The 27062-nt window shown below is 44.6% G+C and overlaps 1 protein-coding gene across 3 annotated transcripts in view; it reads right to left on the bottom strand.

The window, feature by feature from the left end:
- The window catches only part of GNE (glucosamine (UDP-N-acetyl)-2-epimerase/N-acetylmannosamine kinase), a 44945-nt gene extending 36783 nt beyond the window's left edge, over positions 1 to 8162 (bottom strand). Inside the window, exon 1 of one of the 3 annotated variants that reach the window (XM_087419500.1) lies at positions 8063 to 8162. In XM_087419500.1, coding sequence (XP_087275626.1) covers positions 8063 to 8103 — 41 coding nt within the window. In that variant the 5' untranslated portion in view covers positions 8104 to 8162. The remainder of the gene's footprint in view (positions 1 to 8062) is intronic. The other 2 variants (XM_087419498.1, XM_014779617.2) reach the window with 2 other exon arrangements.
- Between the last annotated feature and the right edge of the window lie 18900 nt (positions 8163 to 27062).

The raw sequence follows: 27062 nt of genomic DNA, 5'->3' as shown, positions 1-27062 counted from the left end.
AAGCATTCAGGGCATAATTAGACTATCAAAGAATTCTAGACCTTAAAAGATCACCTAATCCAGGCTTCTCATCAGAGAAGGAGTCCTCTCTACAGCATCCCTGACAGATGTTCATCTGGCCACTTTGGGGACATTCTAATGGGGACTTGTCTTGCTCTTCTCTTTGGTGATTTAATTATAAAATACTCTGTATCTCTATAAGTTCTACCCACGTGTTAGTACCTTACTATTCTAAACGCTATTTGTATTCACTCAGTATTCCTAACAACCTTAAGATGTAGATTCTATCACTCTCATTTTATAGATAAGGAGACTGAAGCACAGAAGGGAAATTGCCTAAGGTTACACACCTGTTTAGCAGAAGAGCCCAGCCCTTGATCTCACATGCTTAGTCACTACCCTGCATTGCCTCTTTAAGCTAAACAGAGCCATTAGGCATTGTGATAGAAACCTATCTTCAGGTTGATCTTGATCATTGATTTTTGGGTAAGTTGTTCCACTAGTTAAGAATTCACATAATTCCTCTGTTATCCAGGCCACATCTCACTGAATTGCTCACATAAATGTCTTAAGAAATTTTTAAATATTATCTTCTTTAAAATCACGATACACAATGTCTATGACAATCTCCTGATGTACTAGTTTTTTGTTGCGTGTGTGTGTGTGTGTGTGTGTGTGTGTGTGTGTGTGTGTGTGAGAGAGGAAGGTCAGCCTTGAGCTAACATCCGACGCCAATCCTCCTCTTTTTGCTGAGGAAGATTGGCCCTGGGCTAACATCCATGCCCAACTTCCTCTACTCTATACAGGATGCCGCCACAGCATGGCTTGACAAGTGGTGCATCGGTGTGCGCCCAGGATCCGAACCTGCAAACCCTCCGGCCGCCAAAGCAGAGCGCACGCACTTAACCTCTACGCCACCGGGCCGGCCCCTATACTAGTTTAATAAAGCCTTCAAGAAAGAAAATGAGATCAGTTTGGCACTTTTTAAAAAAAATTAACTTTTTACTGAAGTATAGCAAAGAAACTTGTACATAATAAGCATGTGTTGAATTCTGAGTTTTCATGAAGTGGGCACACTTGGATAACTACCACTAAGATAAAAAAAGAAAACATTACCAGCATTCATGGGCTGTCTAACCAATGGCTGACTATCCATGACCCATGGAAAGACCTAGCACCAAGGCCATGCTTAGTAATAGACACAACGGTATCAACTAAACATGTTAAACTAGCACTCTGAAGCATTTAGACTGTGGCATATAGACAAGATTGGCAAGCTGGAAGTGAACTGAAAGATGGGGCACATTAAAAACATAGACACAGATATGCTAGGAGAGGTAGAACAGGTGGGCCATAGGGAGAGAATCCTGTCCCTGACTTGCTTTGGATCCGGAACAACTTTCTGACTTCAATCCATAGGTATCTTTAAAATAAATCCTCTTTTTCTTAAGGTGTCCTGTTCCTTGCAATCAGAAGTTACTAACAACAAAACCGTAAACCAGGAAGAATCCCCAACCCCATCATTTCGATTCCCAACTCCAACCAGTTGGCAATGGCTGCCTAGAGAACTGTGTGGAAAATGACTCTGAGGCCAAGTTCAGTGGAAAAGAGTATTGTGGTGTCTGCTGTTTTTTGGGGGAGGTTGGAAGGGAGGCAGGGATGGTGCCATGTACCTCCATTCCTGCCCTTAGCCAATATCATGAAAAAATCAAGAGATGGAAAAAACTGAGCAATTAATCACCATAGTAAGCTGGATATTTCTGTTTAATAAATATTCTTCCCTTAGCTATTCCCCTCACCCCACTCTATAGCTCAGGCACACTTTTAATTGCCAGAGTCTCTTGAGTATATAAAGAGGTAAAGCACCTCTTACAAACCAGATATCACTGCAGAAGCCAGATTGTTTATAGCCGAGCCAAGTTATCGAGGTGCCTCCCCAGAACAGAGAGAACTGCTCCTGTTGCTCTGATGAGGCGACAGTACATAGAGGGGAAAGCAGTTCTCTCCCCCTTAGGAAAAGCATGTAAGGATTAAGTTTACATTGGCAAAAAAAAATTCAGTAACATCCTAAACTGTATGAGTCAACTTTAAGTTTGCAAGAGCATAAGACTGAAAAATATGCTTACAAATGTACTGATTAAGATATCCATAACAAGAAGAGAAGCCTTTTTGAAATTCATGTTTCAGGACCATTTAATCACTATTCATATCTCCAATTACTAATCAGTTTATCATGTCAGCCAATCAGCTTTTTAGAGCACCTGTAAAGGGAAGCCCTCTGTGTGCTAACTTTCCCAGTTATAGAAGAAAAGTACAAATAAATACAATGACTATGTGTTTGTTTTTGTGAAATATTGCCCTTTTTTGGGATTTTTAAATGTATTTTTCTTTATGTGCTATGAAAGTATCATATTTTAAACAAATAAATAATTGTATTTCTTATCTGTCAGCTGGGAAAATGAGGTAGGCCAGAGAGTTCTCAGTCATCCCTGACTAATACGAGTTCAGAAAGTTTAATTGGCACAGCTATTCCAGAAGAACTGGAAAGGTGTTAAAAACTAGTTTGCCTTTAACTTTGACTCTGTTATAAAAAGTTGGATTAACAAAATTATGTTCTAAAATAACTGCTCATTAAAGAGTTATGTGGGGAGTATGTTCTGGATTTTAAAGAATCTGGCCAGGATCAACAGTACCCAATTCCAGCAACAAGCCTTTAGGAAAATTTCATGATTTCTCAACATAGGCTGAGGAACGGCCCACATTTGGTAATCAGCATGCAGCTGAGAATGAAGGGGGTCCCCCATGGACATTCCTTTGGAGTACTGAAGTGGGCTTCTTAGTACCAGTGTGAAGGCCGAAGACACAGCCAAGTACACATAACTGATGTCTGTAAATCCTAAGCATGAACGTAAGGCCTCAACCTCTCCTCATGTTTTTCATGCCCCCACTTTGGAATGAATCTAATTCAACCTTTCGAATCATTTCTGTTTTTCTTCCCTACCCCCCTTTCTGTCCCTAAGTGTGGGCACTCCCTCATGATGACACCTCTGCCCCTGCTCCTCTACATACTTGACCTTTCAGAATTTCATTCACTCCCAAGTCTTCCATTTTGACTTCTGTGTAGATATTCCCTGGATGCGTACTCTAGCCTGATCTTTCTTCCAAATTCTAGGCCCTTATCTTCAATTGCCTGCTAGATATTTCCTCACTTCAAACTCATTGTATAAAATTTAGTTTGGTTTTTTTCCTCTTGACTTCACCACTTCTTTTAATGGTACCAACTTGCCACTTTCATTCAGATTCAAAATCATGGAGTCATATTTTAATCTTCTGTCTCTCTGACTTGCAACATCCAATCTCTCAAATTCTTCAAAATGGTTTTTTTTTTTTTGGCATCTACTCTTCCCCTCCCATTCCTACCATCTACCATCATCACCTTAGTTCAGATCTTCATCCTCTTATTTCCTTAATTCTGAAAATGCCTAGATTTTCATGATTTTCCATATCTAAAATCAAGATTTAATTTATAACCAATGTATACATTTAATGTTGAGGTTGTTTTTATTACAAAAATCTGTTATTTCAATAGTGTTTCAGAATTAAGAAGATATGGCATCTCAGACCAAGATCACTGTGCTTCTGCTTGCTCTTCCCGCCTGCGTCCCCTCTCTCCTCTAGTCTGTCCCGCACACTACTGCCTGATTGATCTCCTGAAAAGACTGCTTTCATTAAGTCATTTCTTTGCTTAAGAAAAACGTCAGTGTCTCTCCATTCCCTGCTAGCTGAAGGGTGCCGAGGGGATCAATTTTGACATTGAAGGTCGGCCACAATCATGCCCTGACCTCTTCCTTACCAACATTACTCCTCTACCCAGGTCCTTCTGCCCTGAATGGATTCTCTGCCTCTGTTTGTGTCATTCCCCACAATGAAGGCTAATCCTCCTGCTACTTACACCACACTCAGGCTCCAAGTCCTACCTCTGCTGTGCAACCTAACCTGAACACCCATCCCAAAATAGTCTCTTCCTCATCTAAATTCCTGTAGCACTTGTCTTAACTACTCATTTCACACTTATTATTAATTACCTGGTATCTTTGAATGCATATATTTATGACTGCAAAGTAATGGGCCCCGTGTTTTATAAGGAACCTGAGAAAATCAGTCACATTAGTCACCTCACTCTGTATGTCCTATTCCTCCCATCACATCATAAAGTCCTTGAAGTCGGCTCTGTTGGGTATACTTGTCTCCCTGATAGTTCCTTGCATTTTAACTTACTTAAGAAATACAGTCTAGGGCAGGCCCCATGGCTTAGTGGTTAAGTGGGCGCGCTCCGCTACTAGCGGCCCGGGTTCAGATCCCGGGCGTGCACCAACGCACCACTTCTCTGGCCATGCTGAGGCTGCGTCCCACATACAGCAACTAGAAGGATGTGCAACTATGACGTACAACTATCTACTGGGGTTTTGGGGGGAAAAAAAAAGGAGGAGGATTGGCAATAGATGTTAGCTCAGAGCCAGTCTTCCTCAGCAAAATAAAAGAGGAGGATTAGCATGGATGTTAGCTCAGGGCTGAACTTCCTCACAAAAAAAAAAAAAAAAAAGAAATACAGTCTAATAAGTATTGAGTCAAGGGTGGGGATCACATCTCTCATCAAAGATTCATTGCCATCCCTCTTCTTTTCTCTATGGCTAGTCCAAGTAACTTGAATCAACTTTTCCCATCTACCCTCCTCCAGCACCCAAGCTTATGACATTAGTAGTACAACACTGTTGCTCAGTCTTTATAGTGAATCAAGTGTGAAAGAGCATGGTGAGTTGAAGAACAAGGAGAAACTTAATGGCGTTATAAGATAGATGTGTGGAGGCAGAAAGTAACTGGAGATGCAACTAAGACATGGGGTAAGGCCAGGTCAGCAAGAGCCTTGCATGATGTTACACTAAGGAGGTCAGACTTTCTCCTCACTAGAATTGGGAGATTTTTTAATCAGGGGAGTGACATGATCAGATTTGCTTAATTGGAATTGTGGACGATTGGGCCGGCCTGGTTGCGCAGTGGTTAAGTTCGCGCGTTCTGCTTCGGTGGCCCAGGGTCTGCCGGCTCAGATCCTGGGCATGGACCTACTCACCGCTCATCAAGCCATGCTGAGGAGGCATCCCACATAGGAGAGCTACAATTCTATAACATGATACACAGCTATGTACTGGGACTTTGGGGAGAAAAAAAGAAAAAGAGGAAGACTGGCACAGATGTTAGCTCAGGGCCAGTCTTCCTCAAGAAAAAAAAAAAGAATTGTGGACGATGGATTGGGAAGAGGAGGAAGGACTAGAAGAAGGGAGATAGTTAGGAATAATATTTCAGGACCTGAATTAAGGTAGTGGTAGTGGAAATTAAGAGCAAGAGGATAGAATCAAAAGAATGTGGATGAGAATGGACAGAACTTGATGGTAGAGATGAAGGAGAAGGGATGATGATGGAAGAGAATGATTGAGGTTTCTACTTCAAACAACTGGGTGGCTGGCAGTGCTGTTATCTGCAACAGAGGAGAAGCAGTCTGGGGATGGGCTGGAGTAGATAAGAAGATAAGGAGCTCTAATTTGGATGTGTTGAATTTGCAGCACCTACAGGACATTTTCATGATATTGAGGATCTGAAGAAAGATATGAGTTGGAGGTACAGATTGGTGAAAGGCATAATTCACCCAAGAACATTTACAACTGTTTGAAATACACTGGCCTCAAGGCACTCAGCTACATTTCTTGTTCTACCTGTTTCACCAGATTTTTTCTAATGCCCTTGACTCCCAAATTGTTATACTTTTACTCTTGGCCAATTCAGAACTCTTTTTATAATGCTTTTCATCTAGCAGTTGTCTAAGTCTCAGACAATTAGACTCAGACATTATTAAATTTAATTTTATAGGGTGTAAAGTTCCGTGGAAACCCAGGGACTTCAGTTTATTGCCCTTCATGTTAAACATTCTCTGGTGCTTTCCTGGCCATGTTCCCTCTTTTCCAACTCACTGTTTCCAATCACTCGTGCACCTAGTCTTCTCTGCCCTCCAGCTTCTCTCTTAACCATTTCTTCACACTTTTGGTCACTGCCTCATTCTTTAACTTTCTTCTTCTCGGGTGCCCATAACACCTCCTGATTTCCCACTACCTCCAACCTCTCTGGCTGCTGTTTTTCCTCAAACCTCTACTTAAAAGTTCATGTTTCGTAGGATGCTGTATTTAGCTTTTCTTGCGTCATTTTAGTAAACAGTGTGATCTCATCCACTTGCATGGCTTAACAAACAACCATTTTAAATTATTTCTAAATCTGAATCGTTAGCCCAGTCTTCTCCATTCAAACCCAACTATCCAACTCCTTTTAGGACATCTTTATTTGGATGTGTTCCACAGGCACTTCAAATCAACTGGCCAAAATGAAGTTTTCTTCTTCCTCAAAACCTGGCCTTTCTCCATTCTAATTCTCAGAGAATGGTATCATCATCCACTCAGTAACCTGGGAGGCATCCTTGACTTCTCCTCTTTTATCTCTCAAATTCAGTCCATCATGAAGTCCTCTCAATTTTACATTTCATTTTCCTAGAAGAGAATATGGTGTGATTGAATGAAGGTAATAAGAAGAGAGTGAGAATAGCATATAGAGGAGACTAGCCTGACAGGAGAAAAGTTTTGTTAAGGACTATCGGAGAATGCGGTTGGGTTATTAAGTGGGAGAATACTTTAGAAGGTAATTTAAAGGCCACAGAGAGTATTCCAGAGTTGATGTGGTCGTAGAACCACATCAGGTAGATGAATGCAGTGGTAATTTCAGAGTGTTAAAAAAATCAGTCACGTGAAAAATAGGTGAAGAGATGAGTCAGAGCAACTATTACCTTTGTAACTAGAGACAACTATTTTTTAGCAGATTCCATTGAAGATATGAGGGGAAAAAACTAAGAAGTTCCAACTAGAACCTCAGAAAGTCTGACCTTAAGTTTAAATATGAGTGCAAGTGCTACTAAAATATAAAAATAATAAATTCTCACTGAAGAAGGCAAATTGAAATTAGGCATTAGTGATATAGCTAGAAGTAGACTATGTTGAAAATAATTGCAAGAATGACATCATTTGATTGAAAAGTTCTTGTAAGCCATTCCTTAACTATAGATGATCTTTAAATTGAATATATATTTTTTAATCACTAAATTGAAATGTGTTGATTTCCTAAAACATCTGGATTTCCATGTGCCTCAATAAAAATTAAAGGTTACATAAACTACATTATAGTATAGCACAGTATATGACATATTTATATATTAATAAACATGGTAGTTTCCATTTTATTTGGCTTAGATACTAATTTACTCAGAGTAAACGCACTCTCGGCCCCAACGTGGTCCGTCAATAGTTATACGGGAGAAAAAGAAGTATAAGCCAGGCAGCTTTATACACCGTTTCAAAAGCAAAGGAAAAAATAAAAATAGTTGCAGTAAACATTGCACCTTTTAGAAATATACTGCATTTATGAAGCAGAAGATTCAAAATGTAAAAGCAAAGCCACTTTATCTGATGAAAGCATCAGGACTCTAAAGGAAAGAGTTCATTTCCAGCTTTCGGTTTAGAAACGCAAAGAGACCATGAGTTTCAAATAGCAACCGCAGAATGACTAACCTGAGCTAGGAGTAAAAAAATGACATCTAAAAAACATGATGGATGTGACAGATTTGTGTGTGTATGTGAGGCAGATCAGCCCTGAGCTAACATCCAATGCCAATCCTCCTCTTTTTAGCTGAGGAAGACTGGCCCTGGGCTAACATCCGTGTCCATCTTCCTCCACTTTATATAGGACACCGCCACAGCATGGCTTGCCAAGCGGTGTGTCGGTCAGCACCCGGCATCCGGGCCTGTGAACCCCGAAGCAGAGCACGCACACTTTAGCCACTGCGCCACCCGGCCGGCCCCTGGATGTGATAGATTTAAAACCAAAGCTTTCGTCTTCCTCCTTGTAATTCCTCCTTTTTGCTGACTGCAATTTTGATGATAAAGCTGTACTGAATTGCTAAGTTACTTACATGAGGTCCTTGAAAGCCCCACTGGCAGTAAGGATGCACATTGATTTCCATCCCGTAGCACAAGCTCTGTACCCCGGTGTTGTTGGAATTAACGAGCAGAGTAGCTGCTTGTTCTCTTGGTTGAGCTGCCACAGAACAGTCATTAAGAGGCCTCTAAATTCCTGACTAAATCTTGAACCCCGCCTCTCTGAAAAGGAAGAAAAAAACGTGGCTCTGAATTCTTCCTGTATTCCAGGACAGTAGCTTGAAAGTAGGAGGATAGTGTCTGAGTGTTAACTCCCTGTTTTCGATATACCATTCTATCTGATAACTTTATTTTCCACTAGAAAAATTATTTTCTTCTGAGTTTCTTGAAGGTAGAAACAAAAATCTACAATCAAAATCTCAAGAGTCTTTTTCACATTGTTTTCACACACAGGTACATTCAAAAGATTTACTGATATACTACTGCTTTGAGCAAAGAAGAAAAATGAAGAGATTAAACTAGAGCACTTAAGATTCCTTAATAGTCACAGACCTCAACATTTTTAGAACCCTTAGTTTCATGAGATTGAAGGAAAAATCAATATTATTACATTTTATCTAAGCTACATTATAATAGAAAACTGTTGCTACATTTTATAAAGGATGTACCTTGCACTTTTGGTGCTCCGGGACCCCCACAGTCAGACTGGTGGCAAGGGATATAGGCTGAGGATCTGCTTATTTTTGTTTCATTAGTATATGCTCATTTGAACACATCATGAGCCTAGGCTGATCTACCACACAACTTTACATTCTTCTTAAGGAAAGCTAAAATAAAAGGTAATCCACTTTGAAGAAGAGATTTCTTTATACTGCTGTTTTAAAAAACGAATTCACTAAAGAAAAACTACCAAAATCCACAGCAAGCATCACACGTGATGGTGAAACAAAAATTTTCTCACGCTATTGCCATCACTAGTCACACTGCACTGAAAGTTCTAACCCATGCAAACAAGACAAGAAAAATATATGAAGCACAGATATTGGAAAGGAAGAATTAAAGCCATTCTTATCTGTAGATTGCTTGGTTGTCTACCTAGGTGTCCCAAGAGAATGGACTAAAATAACTGTTACAATTAATAAGAGTTTACTAAGGTGCCTGGATACAAAATCCCTAGTAATAACTAATAAGAAAATGCAACAGGAAAAAAAATCCCATTCATAAGAACCGTAAAGACAATAGAGTACCTAGGAATTAACCTAATTAAAAAATGTGCAAGCCTTATATGAAGAAAACTCTAAAACTTTATTGGAAGACTTAAGATCTCAATAAATGTATAGACATTCTATGTTCCTAAATGGGAACACTCAATATTGTAAAGATGTTGATTCTTCCCAAGTAATCTATAAAGCCAAGGCAATCCCAATGAAAATTTTCACAAGATTTTTGTTTATTTGTTTGTTTTTGCTGAGGAAGATTAGCCCTGAGCTAACATCTGTGCCAGTCTTCCTTCACTTTTTATGTGGGCTGTCACCTCAGCATGGCTGATGAGCGGTATAGGTCTGTGCCTGGGATCCAAACCCGCAAATCCAGGCCACCAAAGCAGAGCATGCCGAACTTAACCACTAGGCCACAGGGCCAGCCCCTATACATTCTGTTTTTGTATGCATACAAAAAAACTAAGAAGAAAGTGAAAAATAACAGTGGTTGTCTATGGGTGGTAAAATTGCAGGTTATTTTCTTATTTATACTTCTAAATTTCCTATCATTAGCATGTAGTATTTTGATAATAAAATAATAGATATCATCAAAACAATAAGCAAAAGAAAATATCACAATATTAAAAGTGTATGGGGGAGTATGGGAGGGCAGTGCTATAGACTGAATTCCATAAATTCAGGTGATTAGGTTGAGTTACTATCTTCTAGTTAAGGTTGGAATTCTGTCAATTGATCGAAGGAATTTTTTAAACCTTTTTATTTTTTTAACTTGAAGTCTAAGACACATACAAAGGCACAAATCATGAGATGTACAACTCAATGAATTATTTACAAGGTGAACACACTGTATGACCATTGCCCAAGTTAAAAATGTGGACCGTTACCAGCACGCCAGAAGTCCCCTCCCTAGCACTGCTTCTTCCCTCCTCCCCAGAAGCTGCTCACCGTTCTGCAGGACTCTGAGGCTCAGGCTGCCAGGCCAGCTCAGCCAGGCCGAATGGGGAAGCAGGTAGAAACACCTATAGGTGGGGAGGGGGAGAACCTCACTGCCATCCCAGCCTACCTCCCAAACTGGGAGTACCTAGCCAGTGCGAAGGTGGGATACCAAGATTTTCTAAGGGTAGAATGCAACAACACATAAAATAAAAGTTAAAAATACCTCCAGATTCACTTTCTCTTATCTTCTCCCACTGCATCTGCCATTGTGACCCCAGAGAAGGGAAGAGTTCAAACGCCACCACAGCAAGAAGGAGATGAGGCAGGGAAAATTCTTTCAGAGAGAATAAGCCCACTTCTTCCAGCCCCATGGGACAGTGGGAGAAGATGGGAAAGGAAGTGATCAGGTGAGCATGACTTGTATGTCTCCTTTTCCAAGCTGAAATCTGGATTGTGGTTATGGGGTGCTGATAGGTTAAAAGGGATGCCAAAAATAGAGGAGATTTGACCCAACTTGCCACTTGGGACTCGGGATGCTTGTCATAGTCCATTCTGGCTGCTATAAGAAACCACCATAGCACATAGTGGCTTATAAACAACTGACATTTATTTCTCAAGGTTCTGGAGACTGGAAGTCAGAGGTCAGGGTGCCAGCATGGTCAAGTTCTGGTGAAGGCCCTCTTTTGAGTTGCAGACCATCAACTTCTGCATTTCTTGTTGTATCCTCACATGGCGGAGAACAGAGGGAAAGCCAGTGCTCTCCTGACTCTTACAAGGACACTAATCCCATTCACGAGGGCTCCACTCTCATGACCTCATCTAATCCTAATTACCTCCCAAAGGTCCCACCTTCTAATACCATCACATATTGTGGGGGGGTAAGGTTTCAACATATGAATTTGGGGGGGACACAAACACTCAGTTCATAACAATGCCTCACAGGAGGGGCCCCTTTGCCCCTGCCCCATCAACATGGGGTGCCTGCAAGGAGTGAAGTAAATGGTATGACATGGTTAGGCAGAGGGAGGCTTGAGCAGAATTTCTCAGATTCTCCATCTACTCCTGAGTGGTAATCTTTCTCAAGGGAGGCAAATATACTCCAAGGGTGGTATATTTCAAGATGTGTGTGTGTGGCAGGGGTATTCTTGGTCATTACAATGAGGAGCCAGTGCTTTTGGTTTTCACTGGGCAAGAAGAACTTTTTGCAATGCCAAGAATTGTCCTGCACAGCCAAAAATTCTCTTGCCCCAAATGGCAGGACCATGCCCATGAAGAAATTTTACTAAAATTATGGCCACTCTCCTTTCATCATATGTAGAAAGCTTAAGGAATTTGTACTTACATAGAAAATAATGGAATTGTATTCTGCAATTTGGTTGGGAAGTTCAAGGATGTTATGCATCATGGGTCTCCCCCTAGGCACAGAAATTCCTAGCTAATCATTACACATTTACAGATTATGAAGCAAGCCATGGTCTGAACTTAAAGCACTGTTACCCTCAGCTGGGTGGCCAAAGAGTAATTTAGAAATAACTCACATTTTTTCCTCACATTTCTCAAATATGATGAAGGGTATACATAACCCTCATCAACCTTTTTGTTGTTGTTGTTAAATCTCCACTCTTCATTCCCATCCGTTTCCTCACATCCAGTCTGCTGCTTCTCTTCGCTTAACTAAAAACTCTGAAAAAAAGTCCTCTTCTCTCCCTCCCTTTCTATTCTCTATCACTAAAGCTCAACTGTGAAGGCTAAAACCTGAAGAACATTCTCATCACTGGGTTTCAAGCTGGGGCTGGGGGTCAGACGGCCCAGCTGTGAGCGGAGTGCCGGGGCAGCATGCCCATCCAGCATCTGCCCTTCGTCTTGTGTTTGCCAAGCACACGCCAGGCCAGGGACAGCACCTGACTGGTGGAAGAGGAGACATACAACAAGCCACTTGTGGGGCGCCACTCTCCTGGTCCTCGTCCCACACACCAAAAAGGACAGCACAGAAACAAAGGAGCCAGTTGACAGCAACGTGGCTGTGGGACACCCGCTGCTGAGGAGCCCCTTCTAGGCTGCAGCTAAGCAGCCCAGTGTTCCGCAGCTCTGTTTTCAGGGGACTGGGCAGAACACCCCTTCCTTTATCAGAACCTGGAAGGCCACAGAGACCAAGTCATGACATCCTCCCAGGGAAGACAGGGAGGTAAAGGGAGACGGCCTACAAGCCTCCCATCCTCTCATGTGAAGGTGTCTTTAAACAGAAACACACACAATACAAGGTTTTATATTGATCAGCTGACAAAAATGTTGTGACTAGAGACTTGTGGGAACATAACCCTGTATTTGCCTTAGGAGCAACAGTGCAGTATTCACTATTCAGTGCTCACAGCCACTCTACAGAATGTAACGACTGCAGCTAATGAGAGTGGGCTATACTATTAAGAATACAGGAACACGGGTGGGCTTTGCACACAGCCCTGAAGTGTCTCGGGGACTCCTCCTCCCTTCCCAGAAGTCCCTAGACCACACTGTGAGAACCCCCGCTCCAGGACATGCAGTTTGACAGACGAGCGCTTCCAGTAGACCGTGAACTCTGTTAGGGTTGACCACAGCTATATTGTTCATCTTTGTAGTTCCAGAATCTTGCACAGTGTCAGGTATACAGCACACATTCAATAAACTGTGAGTTAAATTAAAATGAGGTGAGATGATTTCCAATATAAATGGAAGGAAGATATTTATGAGGAGGCAAAAGAAACCTGAGACAGACAGATGGTCTGTTTGGTGTTGAAGGCCAGCTCAGTAGCCATCTTCCTGCGTCTATGTCTAGAGAAGATTATTTGACCTATTAAAAGTGATTAAACATGGTTGGGATTATTTAAACTGAGAACAACTATATCAAAGATATCAAAGAGGATTCTTTTTTAAAAGGAAAAGCAGACGGGGAAAGAGAGCATACTCATACTCAACGAGTATGATAAATTGATAAAGAAATACAAATCTATACTGGTTAAACATCTTGATTATTGAAGTGGGTTTTACAGTGTGAACTGTTTTTAAAGATGCAGGATTTGAAATCAGGCCTAACCTCACATTCTTCTAGTGACTGTGTTAACGCTTATATAAATTTTAACTACTGTAGATTAGAAAATATAACATCACTGTTCCTTATACAAACCCGACTCAGCATTAGGTCTACGGCTTTAATGAAATAACGATTTGTAACGCACGTGTCGGGATCAGCCCATGCTTACTGTCATCGGGCCTCTGGCTCTTCCACAGCTAAGACCAGCAAATGAAACATGCACATTTGGAAGAGGCGCCACAGTTAGAGTCCCATTCTAGCATCCTACATAGCCGCATCCTTGCGCCCGGCAAGACAGAGGAGGAGCAGGTGCTAAGCAGATTGCTGGAAATCACTGGTCACAGGCCGTGTGTTCAGAGAGGTGAGCGGATGGGAAATTACTGAGCGGAGGGTGAAGTCCACCCCGGCCTGAAAGAGAATCGGGACTGCAGCCCTGGAGACAGGCAGTCCTGAGGAACGAGGCCCACAGGATTGGGGTGCTAAGCAGGCAGGCGATGCTGGTTGGCAGTGGGGAAGTGCGACTGGGCTGCCTGGCCGACTGGGACCCGGGCAGGAGTTTTGAGGAGACTAGAGGTTAAAGGTTCTGATGGAGGACCTGGGGGTCTGGAGTCAGGGCACTGGAAGAGCAGAAGTGGGGAGTAGGAGGGAGGACTTGTTCTCGCCTTCCCTGTTGCGTGTGTACCAGCGCACGGGTGATGAACCACAGCAGAGAAGGAGCGGGCAGGTACCTTTCACCATCTCCCAGTTGTAGTGGTTTCCTGTGGTGGCCGTAACAAATTACCACACACCGGGCGGCTTAAAACAATAAAAATGTATTCCCTCACAGTTCTGGAGACCAGATGTCCAAAATCCAGGTGTCGGCAGGGCCACCCTCTGTCTGGAGGCTCTAGGGAAGATCCTTCTTTGCCTCTTCCAGCTTCTGGTGGCTTATTTGGCTGTGACCACATCACTCCCATCTCTGACCATCTTCACGTGGCCTTCTCTTCTGTGCATCCCTCCTCTGTGTGTCTCTTCCAAGCACCCTGTCACTGGACTAAAGGCTTACCTGGATGATCCAGGATGATCTCATCTCCTGGATGAGTATCATCAAGATACTTAATTACATTGGCAAAGACTCTTTTTCCAGATAAGGTAACACTCACGGGTTCCAGGGATTTGACATGGACATATCTTTTGGGGGGATGTGATGGTTAATTTTATGTGTCAACTTGGCTGGGCCACAGTGCCCAGATATGTGCTCAAACATTATTCTGGATGTTTCTGTGAGGGTGTTTTTGGATGGATTTACATTTAAATCGGTGGATTTCGAGTAAAGCAGATTGTCCTCCCTGGTATGGGTGGGCCTTGTCCAATCAGTTGAAGGCCTGAATGGAACAAACAGCTCACCTCCACCCAGCAAGAGGGAATTCTGCTAGCAGACAGCCTTTGGACTTCATCTACAATACTGATTCTTCCTGGGTCTCCAGCCTAACTGCCTTTGGACTCAAGCTACAACTCCTTCATGAGTCTCCAGCCTGCCAGCCTCCCCCATCAGATTTTGGACTTGCCAAGCCTCCATAATCATGTGATCCAATTTCTTAAAATATACTTCTTTCTATGTATATGTATATGGGTTCTGTTTTTCTGGAAAACACTGACTAATACAGGAGGCCACCACTCAACCCACTACACAAGTATCTCGTCTATAGCACTGCTTCTCAGATCTGAATGGGCACATGATCTTGTTCAAGTACAGATTCTGATTTAGTAGATCTGGGATGAGGCCCAGGATTCCCCGTTTCTAACAAGCTCCTGGTGCTACTGGTAGGGTGACCAACTCACCCCAGGACTATTCTAGTTTTAACACTGAAAGTCCCTTGCCCTGGGGAAACCCTGAGCCCCAGGCAAACCAAGATGGTTGGTCACCCTACTGCTGGTCCACGGACCATACTTTGAGTAACAAGAGGCTAGAGGTCCCTGTGGGAGGGGGGAATTGTGAAAACTTGAAACTTCCCTCAAATATGGGGATAAGTGTAAAAGTATCTTGCAGTGGATAAATCCACAAGTATTGGTCCCCAGCATGAGGTCCCATGGGTGGTTGCACACTGACTCTCTGAGGGTCTTCCTTTTCCAGTGCTTTTGTTTCTTTTAATTTTCTATCAGATCAGGATGAAAGAGGCTAGAGGTGTGATGACTACCCTATCTGCTTGGAATGTTATTTCAGTTATAATTTTCCAGAAATCAGCTTTAAATCAATTCTTTTTTTTTCTTTACTTCACCTTGTCCTAACTAATAATATTTGTGAAACCATGGGTTTAACTTGCTAATTATATATTTTTTCCAATGCACAGTAAGACATTTAGTCACCCATTCAAGACATATGTAGAGTACCTTTTATGCTCTCGATAGGATTAACATGCCAGGTACAGATCTTTTTCCTAATATACATTATAATGAATACATTCAGGTAGGCATTCATTCAGCAGATATGAGAGTGTGTTTTTACATCAGGACAGCCTGGCGTGGTTCTAGGCCCCTGAGAACTCACGCCGAGGCAGGGGACCCCAAACCCCACTCACTCCTAGGACTGAGAAGATCGATGGCTTGCCACACTGGTTAGGACGCTCTGGTCTGTGTTTACCCAGAAGCCCAGTCCGGATGCACGAAATCCTGGCCTCCGGCTGGAGGCTTTCTTCTGCTCTTCATTTGCCTCCACGCTATGGGAGGGAGGTGAGAAGGGTTGGGGCATCTATTTTAGGGCCTGACATCTTGTTCTTGCTTTCTATCTAATGCTTCCTTATAGGTGACTGAAAGAAAAAGTGACTCAAACTTGCTCTGTAGGTTTGGCCATCCGGAGTGCGTGTGGGTGTGTGTGTGTTTTCTCTCCCTATGTTTCCTGTTTGCAGGCAGCTGCATGAGTAAATTGGCTTAGGGCCTACAGAGACTGGGCACGCCAGCCACACTCACCCTCTTTCCTTTTCCTTAGGGGCCTACATCCTTCTCACAATGTTGCTCTGGGCTCCAGGTCCATGCACTGATAAGATGGGAAGATTCCAATTTGGGATAGTTTAGGAGATGCCACCTTTAGGCTAAGGCATAATGGCTCCCACCTTTAGTATGACTTTCCAAGGCTCCTCCTTCACTGGAACTTGCCTTTGTCAATTATCTCCTTTGTCTTTTTGGTCCTCTTTTCTCTAAGGGCCTTCCTCTCCGTATACCAACATGTTCCTTTATGGCAAAACAAACACGACCAGGTGTATATACGTATATCTTTATACATATATATACATATATATGTACATACTTATATACACAATGGAATATTATTCAGCCATAAGAAAGAAGGAAATCCTGCCATTTGTGACAACATAGACGGACCCTGAGAGCATTATGCTAAGTGAAATAAGTCAGACAGAGAAAGACAAATACGGGAGGATCTCACATGTAGAATCTAAAAATAACTGAACTCATAGATACAGAGAACAGATTGGTGGTTGCCTGAGGCAGGGGGTGGGGGGGTAGGTAAAATGGGTGAAGGGAGTCAAAAGGTACAAACTTCCGGTTATAAAATAAAATAAATAAGTTACGAGGATGTCATGTACAGAAAAGGAAAAAAAAACCAAAACCAACCCAAACCAGTTCTCTGCGGTACACGCCCTGTGCCTGTCAGCGCCATCTCTTTCCTTCCTTTCACGCCGCAGCATCGGGAGAACGGGTTGCACTTAGGCTTTTCACTTCAGCCACCTACTCGTTCCTCACTCTTCCCGGTCCGTCCCTAGGCCCCGCCGCCCGCCCGCCAGTCAGCAGCGCCCGCCCTCCCGACTCTTCCCCGCCCCCGCAGGACGCCGGCATCGGCGGGAGCCTCCCTCGCGGCAGCCCCTCCGCGCCCCTCCCCCCGCACGCGGCCGCCGCCCCTCCGCCCCCCGCCCCCCGCACGCGGCCGCCGCCCCTCCGCCCCCGCCCCCGCACGCGGCCGCCGCCCCTCCGCGCCCCGCCCCCGCACGCGGCCGCCGCCCCTCCGCGCCCCTCCCCGCACGCGGCCGCCGCCCCTCCGCCCCTCCCCGCACGCGGCCGCCGCCCCTCCGCCCCTGCCCCCGCCCGCGGCCGCCGCCCCTCCGCCCCTGCCCCCGCACGCGGCCGCCGCCCCTCCGCGCCCTCCCCCGCACGCGGCCGCCGCCCCTCCGCGCCCCGCCCCCGCACGCGGCCGCCGCCCCTCCGCGCCCCTCCCCGCACGCGGCCGCCGCCCCTCCGCCCCTCCCCCCCGCACGCGGCCGCCGCCCCTCCGCCCCTGCCCCCGCCCGCGGCCGCCGCCCTCCGCCCCTGCCCCCGCACGCGGCCGCCGCCCCTCCGCCCCTCCCCGCACGCGGCCGCCGCCCTCCGCGCCCCGCCCCCCGCACGCGGCCGCCGCCCCTCCGCCCCTCCCCCCCGCACGCGGCCGCCGCCCCTCCGCCCCCCGCCCCCCGCACGCGGCCGCAGCTGTGGCGCGCGAGGGGCCGCCGCGCGTGGTTCCACTCTCGTTCCCCTCAGAGCCCGGAGCTCAGCATAGAAACCTTGTCATGGCAAACCTCATGACAGGGCCTCTGGGAAGGGCAGTGGGAACGACTCGGGGTTTCAGAAAGAAAGTGTGATCCGGGGGCCAGCTGTTCAGAAGAACAAGGAGGTCCATCCAGAACGAGACACGCGGGAGCGGCGCCTGGCTGTCCGCTGACAGGAAGCACACGAGTGGCGCTCAGGGGCAAACACGCAGGCCGCCGCTTCAGAGAGGCGTCAGTCCGAGCTTGTCGGACTGAAGGACAAGAGGGAGCCCTGGGGCCAGGTGGGAGGGCAGACCCGTCCCCCTAAAGACTCGTGGATGGAACTGAGGAGAAGGAAGGGCTCCTGAGGCACCAGGACTGTGACAGAGAGACCGAGGCTCCTCAGCAATGTGCAGAGGAAAACAGAGGCCTGAGACGTGCTCCGGGCACAGTCCGTGGGCAGACAGTGGTCCCTGCTGCTACCTCAGGCTCCCTCGACCACCCAGCTGATGGCTAGTGCCCTCGGTGGAGACTGGAGGCCCTTACGGATGCTCCTCCTCATCAGGGAGCGGCAGACCCCGCCGTAAACCTCAGTCGGTTCTGACCGCAGCCGCAGAGGGCTCTCTGCCCTTCGGGACACAGGCGCCGGGCGGGAGGGAACAGAGCCTCCCTGGAGCCGTGCCCAAGAGCTGCGGGAAGGGGCAGCCCAGACCCCCTCAGACCCCTCGGGCAGGCAGGCCTGCCGCACGTGATGAGGGCGCAGGGACAGTTGCGCTACCCCGTCTGCCGAGTGCAGCGCGGCCTGCAGAGGCAGAGGGGCCGTGTCAGCAGCAGCCAGAACTAGGCAGGGCCTGCTTTATTACCAAGGGATATTTGTGAATAAGTTGCAGAACCCGTAGCACACTGGTCTGGGCAGTGTGGGTGTGTGTTCGATGACGGATACGTTTAAGAGAATGTAAAACAGCACGCAAACGCAGAGAGGAGGAGTGGAAGGTAGGGTGGTAGGGCAGAGGGAGAACTGCAGTCAGGCCCCGGGCCCGGGGAGGAAATGAGGCCTGAAGAGCCTTTTGTGGTCTAAGCCAGCACATCTTCTACGTGTAGGATCTCCACGATCTGTCCTGCATTTCCAAGAGATGGTGTCCAAGAGCAGGAGGCATCCATCACGCAGAGGACAAAAGGGCTGTTGACCAGGAGGCCACACACTGAGGAGAGGAGCCCACGGTCTGGGGCTGCAGGGCAGCACCCGATCCCTAGGGGCGTTAGGAACCCCTGGCGCCGGCCCAGCCTTCCCTTCGCCTCTGTCTGCTGCTAGAGAGGAGGTCCAAGTCAAAACAAACAATGCAAACCTTCTTCCCTCTAGACTTTCCTTAACAATAAACTTATTTTGCATAAAATATAATAATCCAGCTTTTAAATTTTAGCATTATGCCATTTTGCCTCAGATCTTGGGGTTGAGCAAGTAAATGCCACAGATACAGTGGAGAGATTGACTCTGTTTCTAAAAGGAAACTTCATTTGCATCAGCTTCTGCTCTGCGGTGCTGCCCTGCGCATGGAGTACACGTCCCTGTGCCTCCCATCCTTAGGTCTTGATGTAGGAAGGCAGGCGCTGAAGTATGTGGACCCTAAATTCCCTCCCTCTTGCCCAGGAAGGCAGGCAGACACAGAGGGTGGGTGTGTGGGCAGCTCTGTTGTTAAGTGAAGCCTCCAGAAACAGGATACCTACAGAAGCCTTCAAGCTGTACCTGCATAATGAGGGCACCTGCCTGTGTACTGGCACCGGTCTGTCTTGTTTATGACTTTAATCTGGCTGGTTGACCGTTCACTCACATCTTTATTGAATTTTACACCTTTATTTGCAGTGTGTCCTTTTAACCACTGTGGTTCATGAAACATTACTGTAATTTTCCACTTATATGCCTTGATCTGGGTGTTACCACACTTAGATACTTCCTGCTTATTCACCTGAAAAATTAGGACAATAATACCTATTTCAAAGATTTCTTGAGGACTCAGTGAGATAATATGTGTAAATCACTAGCACGGTAGTTGGCAATATACATAGTAAATGTTTTTTTCCTTTCTTTTCTAATTTCTCATAAAGCATCTGTCTAAAACTCCATTTAGAATTCTTCAAATATTGCCAAGAAGCCCCACTATTAGAATTTCTGGAAACTATCTTTGGTCCACTAATGGAAATTGTGGCATTTCCTTTCTTGTGATTAACCTAGATCCTGGAAAACCTGCAGGAATTAACAGTGTTAAAGTATGATTTTTCAAAAATGTAGAAATATGACTTTTAGGCAAATATAAAATGAACACAGGTCAAAGATTTTATTCAACTCATTAGTTAATCAGGGTACCAGTAAGACGCTAGGATTGTTTCAAAGGAGAATGGAAGGAACAGAGAGGGAATGAAGAAAGATAAAATGGTTTTGCTAATACATGCAAAACTGGTTAATATCCTAGTGCAATAAAATATAATGTGCAGGATTATCTTTTCTGCAAAGGAGAAATCAAATTCCTTTGCGTTGCTAAGGACAGGAACCATTTGCATTACTATCAATTTTTTATACGTTTACTTTAACTCCCACAGAGATGAAAAATAGCATAGTCAATAAGAAATCAGTCAAACTGCACAACATATGAGTCAGAAAATCACGGAGATTCCAGGAGGCAATGATAAGCATTCCACTGAAAAGAAACCTGGCAATCTCCTTTGTCCATTTCCATTTCTTGGACCATTTTTCCTGACAGTGCCTCTACCTTTAGAATGTGGTCTAGGAGAGAGGCCTTGGAATTTCCTCACTCGGGATTGTGGGGCCACAAAGTCAGCCTGGGACAGCCTAGATCTAGACACCCAGCCCCCACCAGAGCCAGGTCCTCACTCCCAGGCTCTCATTACAGGAATTCTCCTTTCCCTCGTCCATGATGGGGATTCAGGAGAGGGTGCCGGGGCAGCAGTTCCAGTATTAACCATTTTGTTCTTGTATTTGGTAGCCATGAGCTAACTGTATGTGTAGCACCATTATTGAAGGCTCCTTCCACAAACCGTCCCAATAGGCTTCCCAGACTACTCTCCTACTCTGCCCCTGTAAACCCTCAACCCAAGCCAAAGAGATAATTAATATATCCTGAAATTTGCAAAATTCCATAAGATGGTTTGTTAAAGAATTCATCACGTACTACCTTGGAACACCTCTTGTTTAATATTTTTTAACTTGTCTACAATTTTAAAGTGTTATTTCTTATGTCTTCAATTAAGTTGTACTTCTTTGACAGCAGACACTATTCCCCTCTACCACCACCCAATATCAGGTGTTACTTAAATATTTAACAGGTGTTAAATTAGGTGTTTAAACAGGTGTTTAAATATTGATTAAAAGGATAGATAGAACCTGTCAGAATAGAGTCCTTTCCTCCTCAGAAAAAATCTCTCTTTTTTTGTTTTTTGCTGAGGAAGATTAGCCCTGAGCTAACATCTGTTAGCCAATCTTCCTCTTCTTTATATGTGGGTCACTGCCACAGCATGGCTGACGAGTGGTGTAGGTCCACACCTGGGATCCAAACCCTCGAACCCGGGCCACCAAAGTGGAACACACGGAACTTAACCACTACGCCATGGTGCCAGCTCCCCCAAAATTCTCCAACGTCCCAATACCTCCGGAATAATGTGCAAACGACTCATCAGAGAGCTCACCTTCCCCACGTCGTCCACCTCTATTCGTGCTATGCCAGATGCTTATCCCACAATCCATTTTATTTTTGCATCTCTATCTACTCTCCCAACCTGAAATGCTCTTTTCCTTTACCTTCAGGGCTTAACTCAAATGCCATCTCTTCCAGGAAGCCTTCCTTGATCCCCTGGTTAGAAGTCATCTCGTCACCTGCCGTCTCCTCTCAACAGTGAGGTGAGATGATGACAGATGCAGGCTGTGCAGCCAGACTGCCAGAACCCCCTTATTAGTGTTGTGACCTTTGGCAAACCATTCTGTGCCTGAGTGTTCTAATCAAAATTTGGGGAGAATACGACTGCTTACCTCATAGGGTTTTCGTGAAGATTAAATAAATTAATACAGGTAAAGCACTTAGAAGATGCCTGGAACATAGTGAGGGCCCCAGGAGAGTTTGTGATTCTTTCTCCTTTCAGAGGCCCTCCTAATTCTTTCCTGGTGCCTCTTTCAGTTAGTTCATTCTGTCTTACACGGATTTTATTTACCTTTTACATTTCTGTCTCCATCATTGAAGTGAGCTCCTTAAGGCATGTTTAGGGAACATTTGCTGAATGGATGAACAAATTAAAGAATAAATAATTGAGTAATTGCTGCTCTGGCTCTCGGTAAACAAATCAAAAATCAGACTTTTTGCTCATGGTATGTGGGACATTTTTTTAAAACCGCCAAAACTTTTGAGCTTCTATTTTGCAATTTCAGGCATCTGCGTGACCGAGTGTCCCAGTCAGGTAGCCCTGACACCTGCTACAGCACCGGGATCTTTACTACATAAACCATCTGGGCATATTTGTTTTCTGGGGTAAGTCAGAGTAGTAACTTGATAGTCAATTTGTCTTGCCTTCTAAAATACACACATATAGTTAATTTTTTCCCAATGAAGGCCCTAGGTTGGAAGGAAGGAACGTTACGGCTGGCAAGTTATGTGACCTTGAGCAATTCACTTCCGCAACCTGGTTTTCTATTCCTCATTTTTAAAAGGGGGTGATTTCACTAACTGTGAGGAGCGAAGGGTTTGGACCACACATCTAGCACCCCAACTTTTAAGACTCCCACCTGAGGGATGGGCCCCAAAACACCCAGCTCTGGAAACCAATGGGGCTTTTGTCCACAAGACCCACAGAACCACAGCAAACAAAAAATGGTTCTTAATCACCGCGCTAGCCCACCAGGGTTCAGCACAGAGGGAGGGGCAAAAACGCCCATCTCCGCCTTTCTTTGAAAGAGGTTTGACTGCATACTTTACCAGCTGCTGCCAGAGGGTCTGGCTTCTAATTTACATGCATGTACGGGCTGGCTGCAATCCTTCCCAGAGTCTGGAGAAGCCAGTGGGCACTTTTCCTGCCTTCTCCCTCCAACTTGCTCCAACAATAAAATCAAGTCACCGGTATCTCCCTAGAAGGAACTTGTCTGCACATCCAGCACCCCAATTTTTATGGCTGCCACCGAAGGACAGACCCCTAAATCACCTAGCTCTGATAGCCAAGGAGGCTTGCATCCACGAGTCCCACAGGACCACAGCAAAAAAAAAGTAGTTTTTAAATGGGCTACCCAAAGCCATCTATAGATTCAATGCAATCCCTATCAAAATTCCAATGGCATTTTTCACAGAAAAAAAAAAATCCTAAAATTTGTATGGAACAACAGAAGACCCCCAAATAGCCAAAGCAATCTTGAGGAAGAAGAACAAAGCTGGAGGCATCACACTCCCCGATTTCAAACTATATTACAAAGGGATAATAATCAAAATAGTATAGTATTGACATAAAAACAGACAGAACTACGGAACAGAATTGTGTGTGTGTGTGTGTGTGTGTGTGTGTGAGGAAGATCGGCCCTGAGCTAACATCTGCGCCAATCCTCCTCTTTTTGCTGAGGAAGACTGGCCCTGCGCTAACATCTGTGCCCATCTCTCTCCACTTTATGTGGGACGCCGCCACAACATGGCCTGACAAGCCATGCATCAGTTTGCGCCCAGGATCCAAACCCAGGCTGCCAGCAGCAGAGTGCATGCACTTAACCACTATGCCACAGGGCCGGCCCCCAAGGGAACAGAATTGAGAGCCCAGAAATAAATCCACGCATATATGGTCAATTAATTTTTGACCAAGGAGCCAAGAATATACAATGGAGAAAGGATAGTCTCTTCAATAAATGGTGCTGGAAAAACTGGACAGGCACATGCAAAAGAATGAAATTGGACCACTATTTTACACCATACTCAAAAATCAACTCAAAATAGATTAAAGACTTGACCTGAAACTGTAAAACTCCTAGAAGAAAACATAGGGGGTAAGCTCCTTGACATGGATCTTGGCGATGATTTTTTGGATTGGACATCAAAAGCAAAGGCAACAAAAGCAAAAATAAAAGCGGGACTACATCAAGCTAAAACATTTCTGCAGAGGAAAGGAAACCATCAACAAAATGAAAAGGCAACTTATGGAATGGGAGAAAATATTTGCAATCCACATATCTGATAAGGGGTTAATACCCAAAATATACAAGGAAGTCATACAACTCAATAGCAAAAAAACAAATAATCCAATTAAAAAATGGGCAAAGGACCTGAATAGACATTTTTCCAAAGAAGATATACAAATGGCCAACAAGATGGAAAACGTGCTCAACATCACTAATCATCAACAAAATGCAAATCAAAACCACAATGAGGTATCATCTCATACCTATTAGGATAGCTATTATCAAAAAGACATAACAAATGCTGGCCAGGATATGGAGAAAAGGGAATGCTTACACCCTTAGTGAGAATGTAAACTGGTACATCCACTACAGAAAAGAGTATGGAGGTTCCTCAAGAAATTAAAAATAGAACTATCATATGATCCAAAGGGTATATATCCAAAGGAAATGAAGTCACTATCTCAAAAAGATTTCTGTACTCCCATGTTCATTGCAGCATTGTTCACAATTCCCAAAGTATCAGAGCGACCTAAGTGTCTGTCAATGGATGAATGGATAAAGAAAATGGTATATATACACACACACACAATGGAATATTATTCAGCCATAAAAGAAAAGAAAATCTTGCCATTTGTGACATCATGGATGAACCTGGAGGGCATTATGCTAAGTGAAATAAGCCAGGCAGAGAAAGACAAATACTGCATGGTGTCACTCACATATGGAATTTAAAAAAAAAAAGTCAAACTCATAGTAACAGAGAGTGGAATGGGGGTTGCCAGGGGCTGAGGGGTGGGAGAAATGGGGAGAGGCTGGTCAAAGGGTGCAAACTTTCAGTGATAAGATGAATAAGTTCTGAGGGTCTAATGTATAACATGGTGACTATAGTTGATAACACTGTATTGTACAATTGAAATTTGCCAAGAGTAGAACTTAAGTGTTCTTACCACAAAAAAAAAAGAAGGTAAATATGTGAGGTGATGGGTAAGTTAATTAACTCAATGGTAGGAGTCCTTTCACAATGTATACATATATCAAATCATCATGTCGTACACTTTAAATATCTTACAATTTTAGTTATCAATTATATTTCAATAAAGCTGAGAAAAAGAACAAGGCTTGGCATCAAGTAGGCTCTTGATTATATTCAGGGATGAAGTGACAAGGACTTGAGCTAACTAAAAATAAGTTTCAGATGTTAGAAATATTATGAATTAGCGCCTTCAGATCTTGGAGAGAAGACCTTGGCATAGCTGAGTCACAAATGACATAGCAAATTAAATGCACACAAGAATGCAAGAGCTGTCATAAAACTCACATGACCATCATCAGATAAAAGAATAGACAACAGTAGGTCCATACAGAGGAGAGAGCATTCACCTCACTGTGGGCAGGAAACGCGCCCACTGGGCTGCAAAGGATGGCGAAGATTCTCAAGGCTGAAGCAGGGACATGCTTCCTGTTGAGGAGGTGGTATAAGACTAAGCCAGACCAGAACTCCTGGAGCCAAGTGTTTACATAAGATGGTACTGAGAAAAGAGATGGGGACTCTCCCTGTGCCCATCCAGAGGGCCCTGGCTACCAGGGGAGGGAGGACAGACTTCCATCCTTTAGTCCTTCAGATGAGAACTAAAGATCTGTTTTGTGTTTATAACCACCAACCATAATCCATGGGCTTATGTATAAATTGCTTTCTGACGCAAGCTACCTTCTTTTTGAAGTGTTTCTAGAAAAAATAAAAAGCATCACAAGAACATGGCTTTAATACCATTTTAAAGGAGAATTTAATCCAATGAGTGTGAGCTGAGCTTGTTTCATCCACATAGTTCCAGGTCACACACATACCTATATAGTCAACAAGCATTTGGTGAATGGGTGAATACATGAATGAATGAAATACCCGAGGCCATCTTGATCTCTCAATGGACTGGAGCAGGGTGACCAGTGTGTGTGGGGGGACCAGAGGAGCCACCCAGAAAGAGGTCTGTCTGATGGACAGGTTTTAAGAAAGAAAGCAGAAGCAGACATCTACCTTTTGTGGGTAAGCCTTTGTTCAGCCTCAGAGCTCCGTGTGCAGAAGATGGTGTGACCCTTCTTTCTCCTATGTCTGCTCAAAGAGGCTTTCTGACGAATGTTCACAGGCCACAGAGACAGTAAACACCAGCAAGTTCCTGGCCCTGGCAGGGAAACGTTTCAGGTTGGATCCTTTTCTCCAGTTTTAGTAGGGCCTGTGATGGGGAAAGGAATTACTAAATCTTTGCCAAATGACATTTTGAAACGCCCTCATGTTGGGGTGCACCAGGCCAGAGCCCTTGAAGAACAGATAGGCAAGGCCAGTGAGCGCTCTGCTGCCCGCTGCGCACCAGCGGCATTTCGGAGTTCCCCGACGGCAGGCACACTGGCGGCTCCTGGTTCAGAAGAACCCCATCTAGAGCTGGAGGGAGGCAAGCACAGGCACTGCTCTCCTGGGGGAGTCCACATCGGGGACTGGGAGAGCCCCAGGCCTAGAGGGAAAAACATTATTTTGGACACAGAAAGACCTGGGTATGGAGTCTGACACAACTGTCTACCAGTCGGATTATTGGGGGAGTTAAATACAGTTTCCAACTCTTGCTAAATCAATCTAAATCTGAGAGTGCTAACCCTTAGCCCTGAGGCAATGGCACCTAGGAGGTGAGAATAAAGGTGGGAACCCAGCTGCAAGACCCAGGCCAGCACTACCAGGCAAGAGCCTGCTGCAGACAGAAGCATAGTCAGAGGCCCACACATCTGTCAACTTAGTAAGGAAAAAATTACACCCTGATTTCCATTAACCTTTAACTACAATTTAGATTTTCCTTCAGTTAAGAATGTAGGCAGGGGAAGGGGATTACGAGGTACAAACTTCCAGTTATAAAATAAATAAGTCACAGGGATGTAACGTACAACATAGGGAAGATAGTCAACAATATTGTAATAACTTCGTATGGTGACAGATGGTAACGAGACTCGCCGTGGCGATCATTTCATAATGTATACAAATGTCGAATCACTATGTTCTACACCCGAAACTAATATAATATTGTATGTCAACTATACCTCAATTAAAAAAAAAGAATGTAGGCAACAAACCATGTGTATTAGAGGAAGCTGTGACTTTGTCACAACTAGAATCACAGATATTTT

This window comes from Ceratotherium simum, chromosome 29, assembly GCF_057802395.1.
Source record: "Ceratotherium simum simum isolate JZ-2026a chromosome 29, ASM5780239v1, whole genome shotgun sequence".
Lineage (NCBI taxonomy): Eukaryota > Metazoa > Chordata > Mammalia > Perissodactyla > Rhinocerotidae > Ceratotherium > Ceratotherium simum.
Note: the sequence above shows the minus strand (reverse complement) of the source record. Positions and strands in the feature narration are given on the sequence as shown.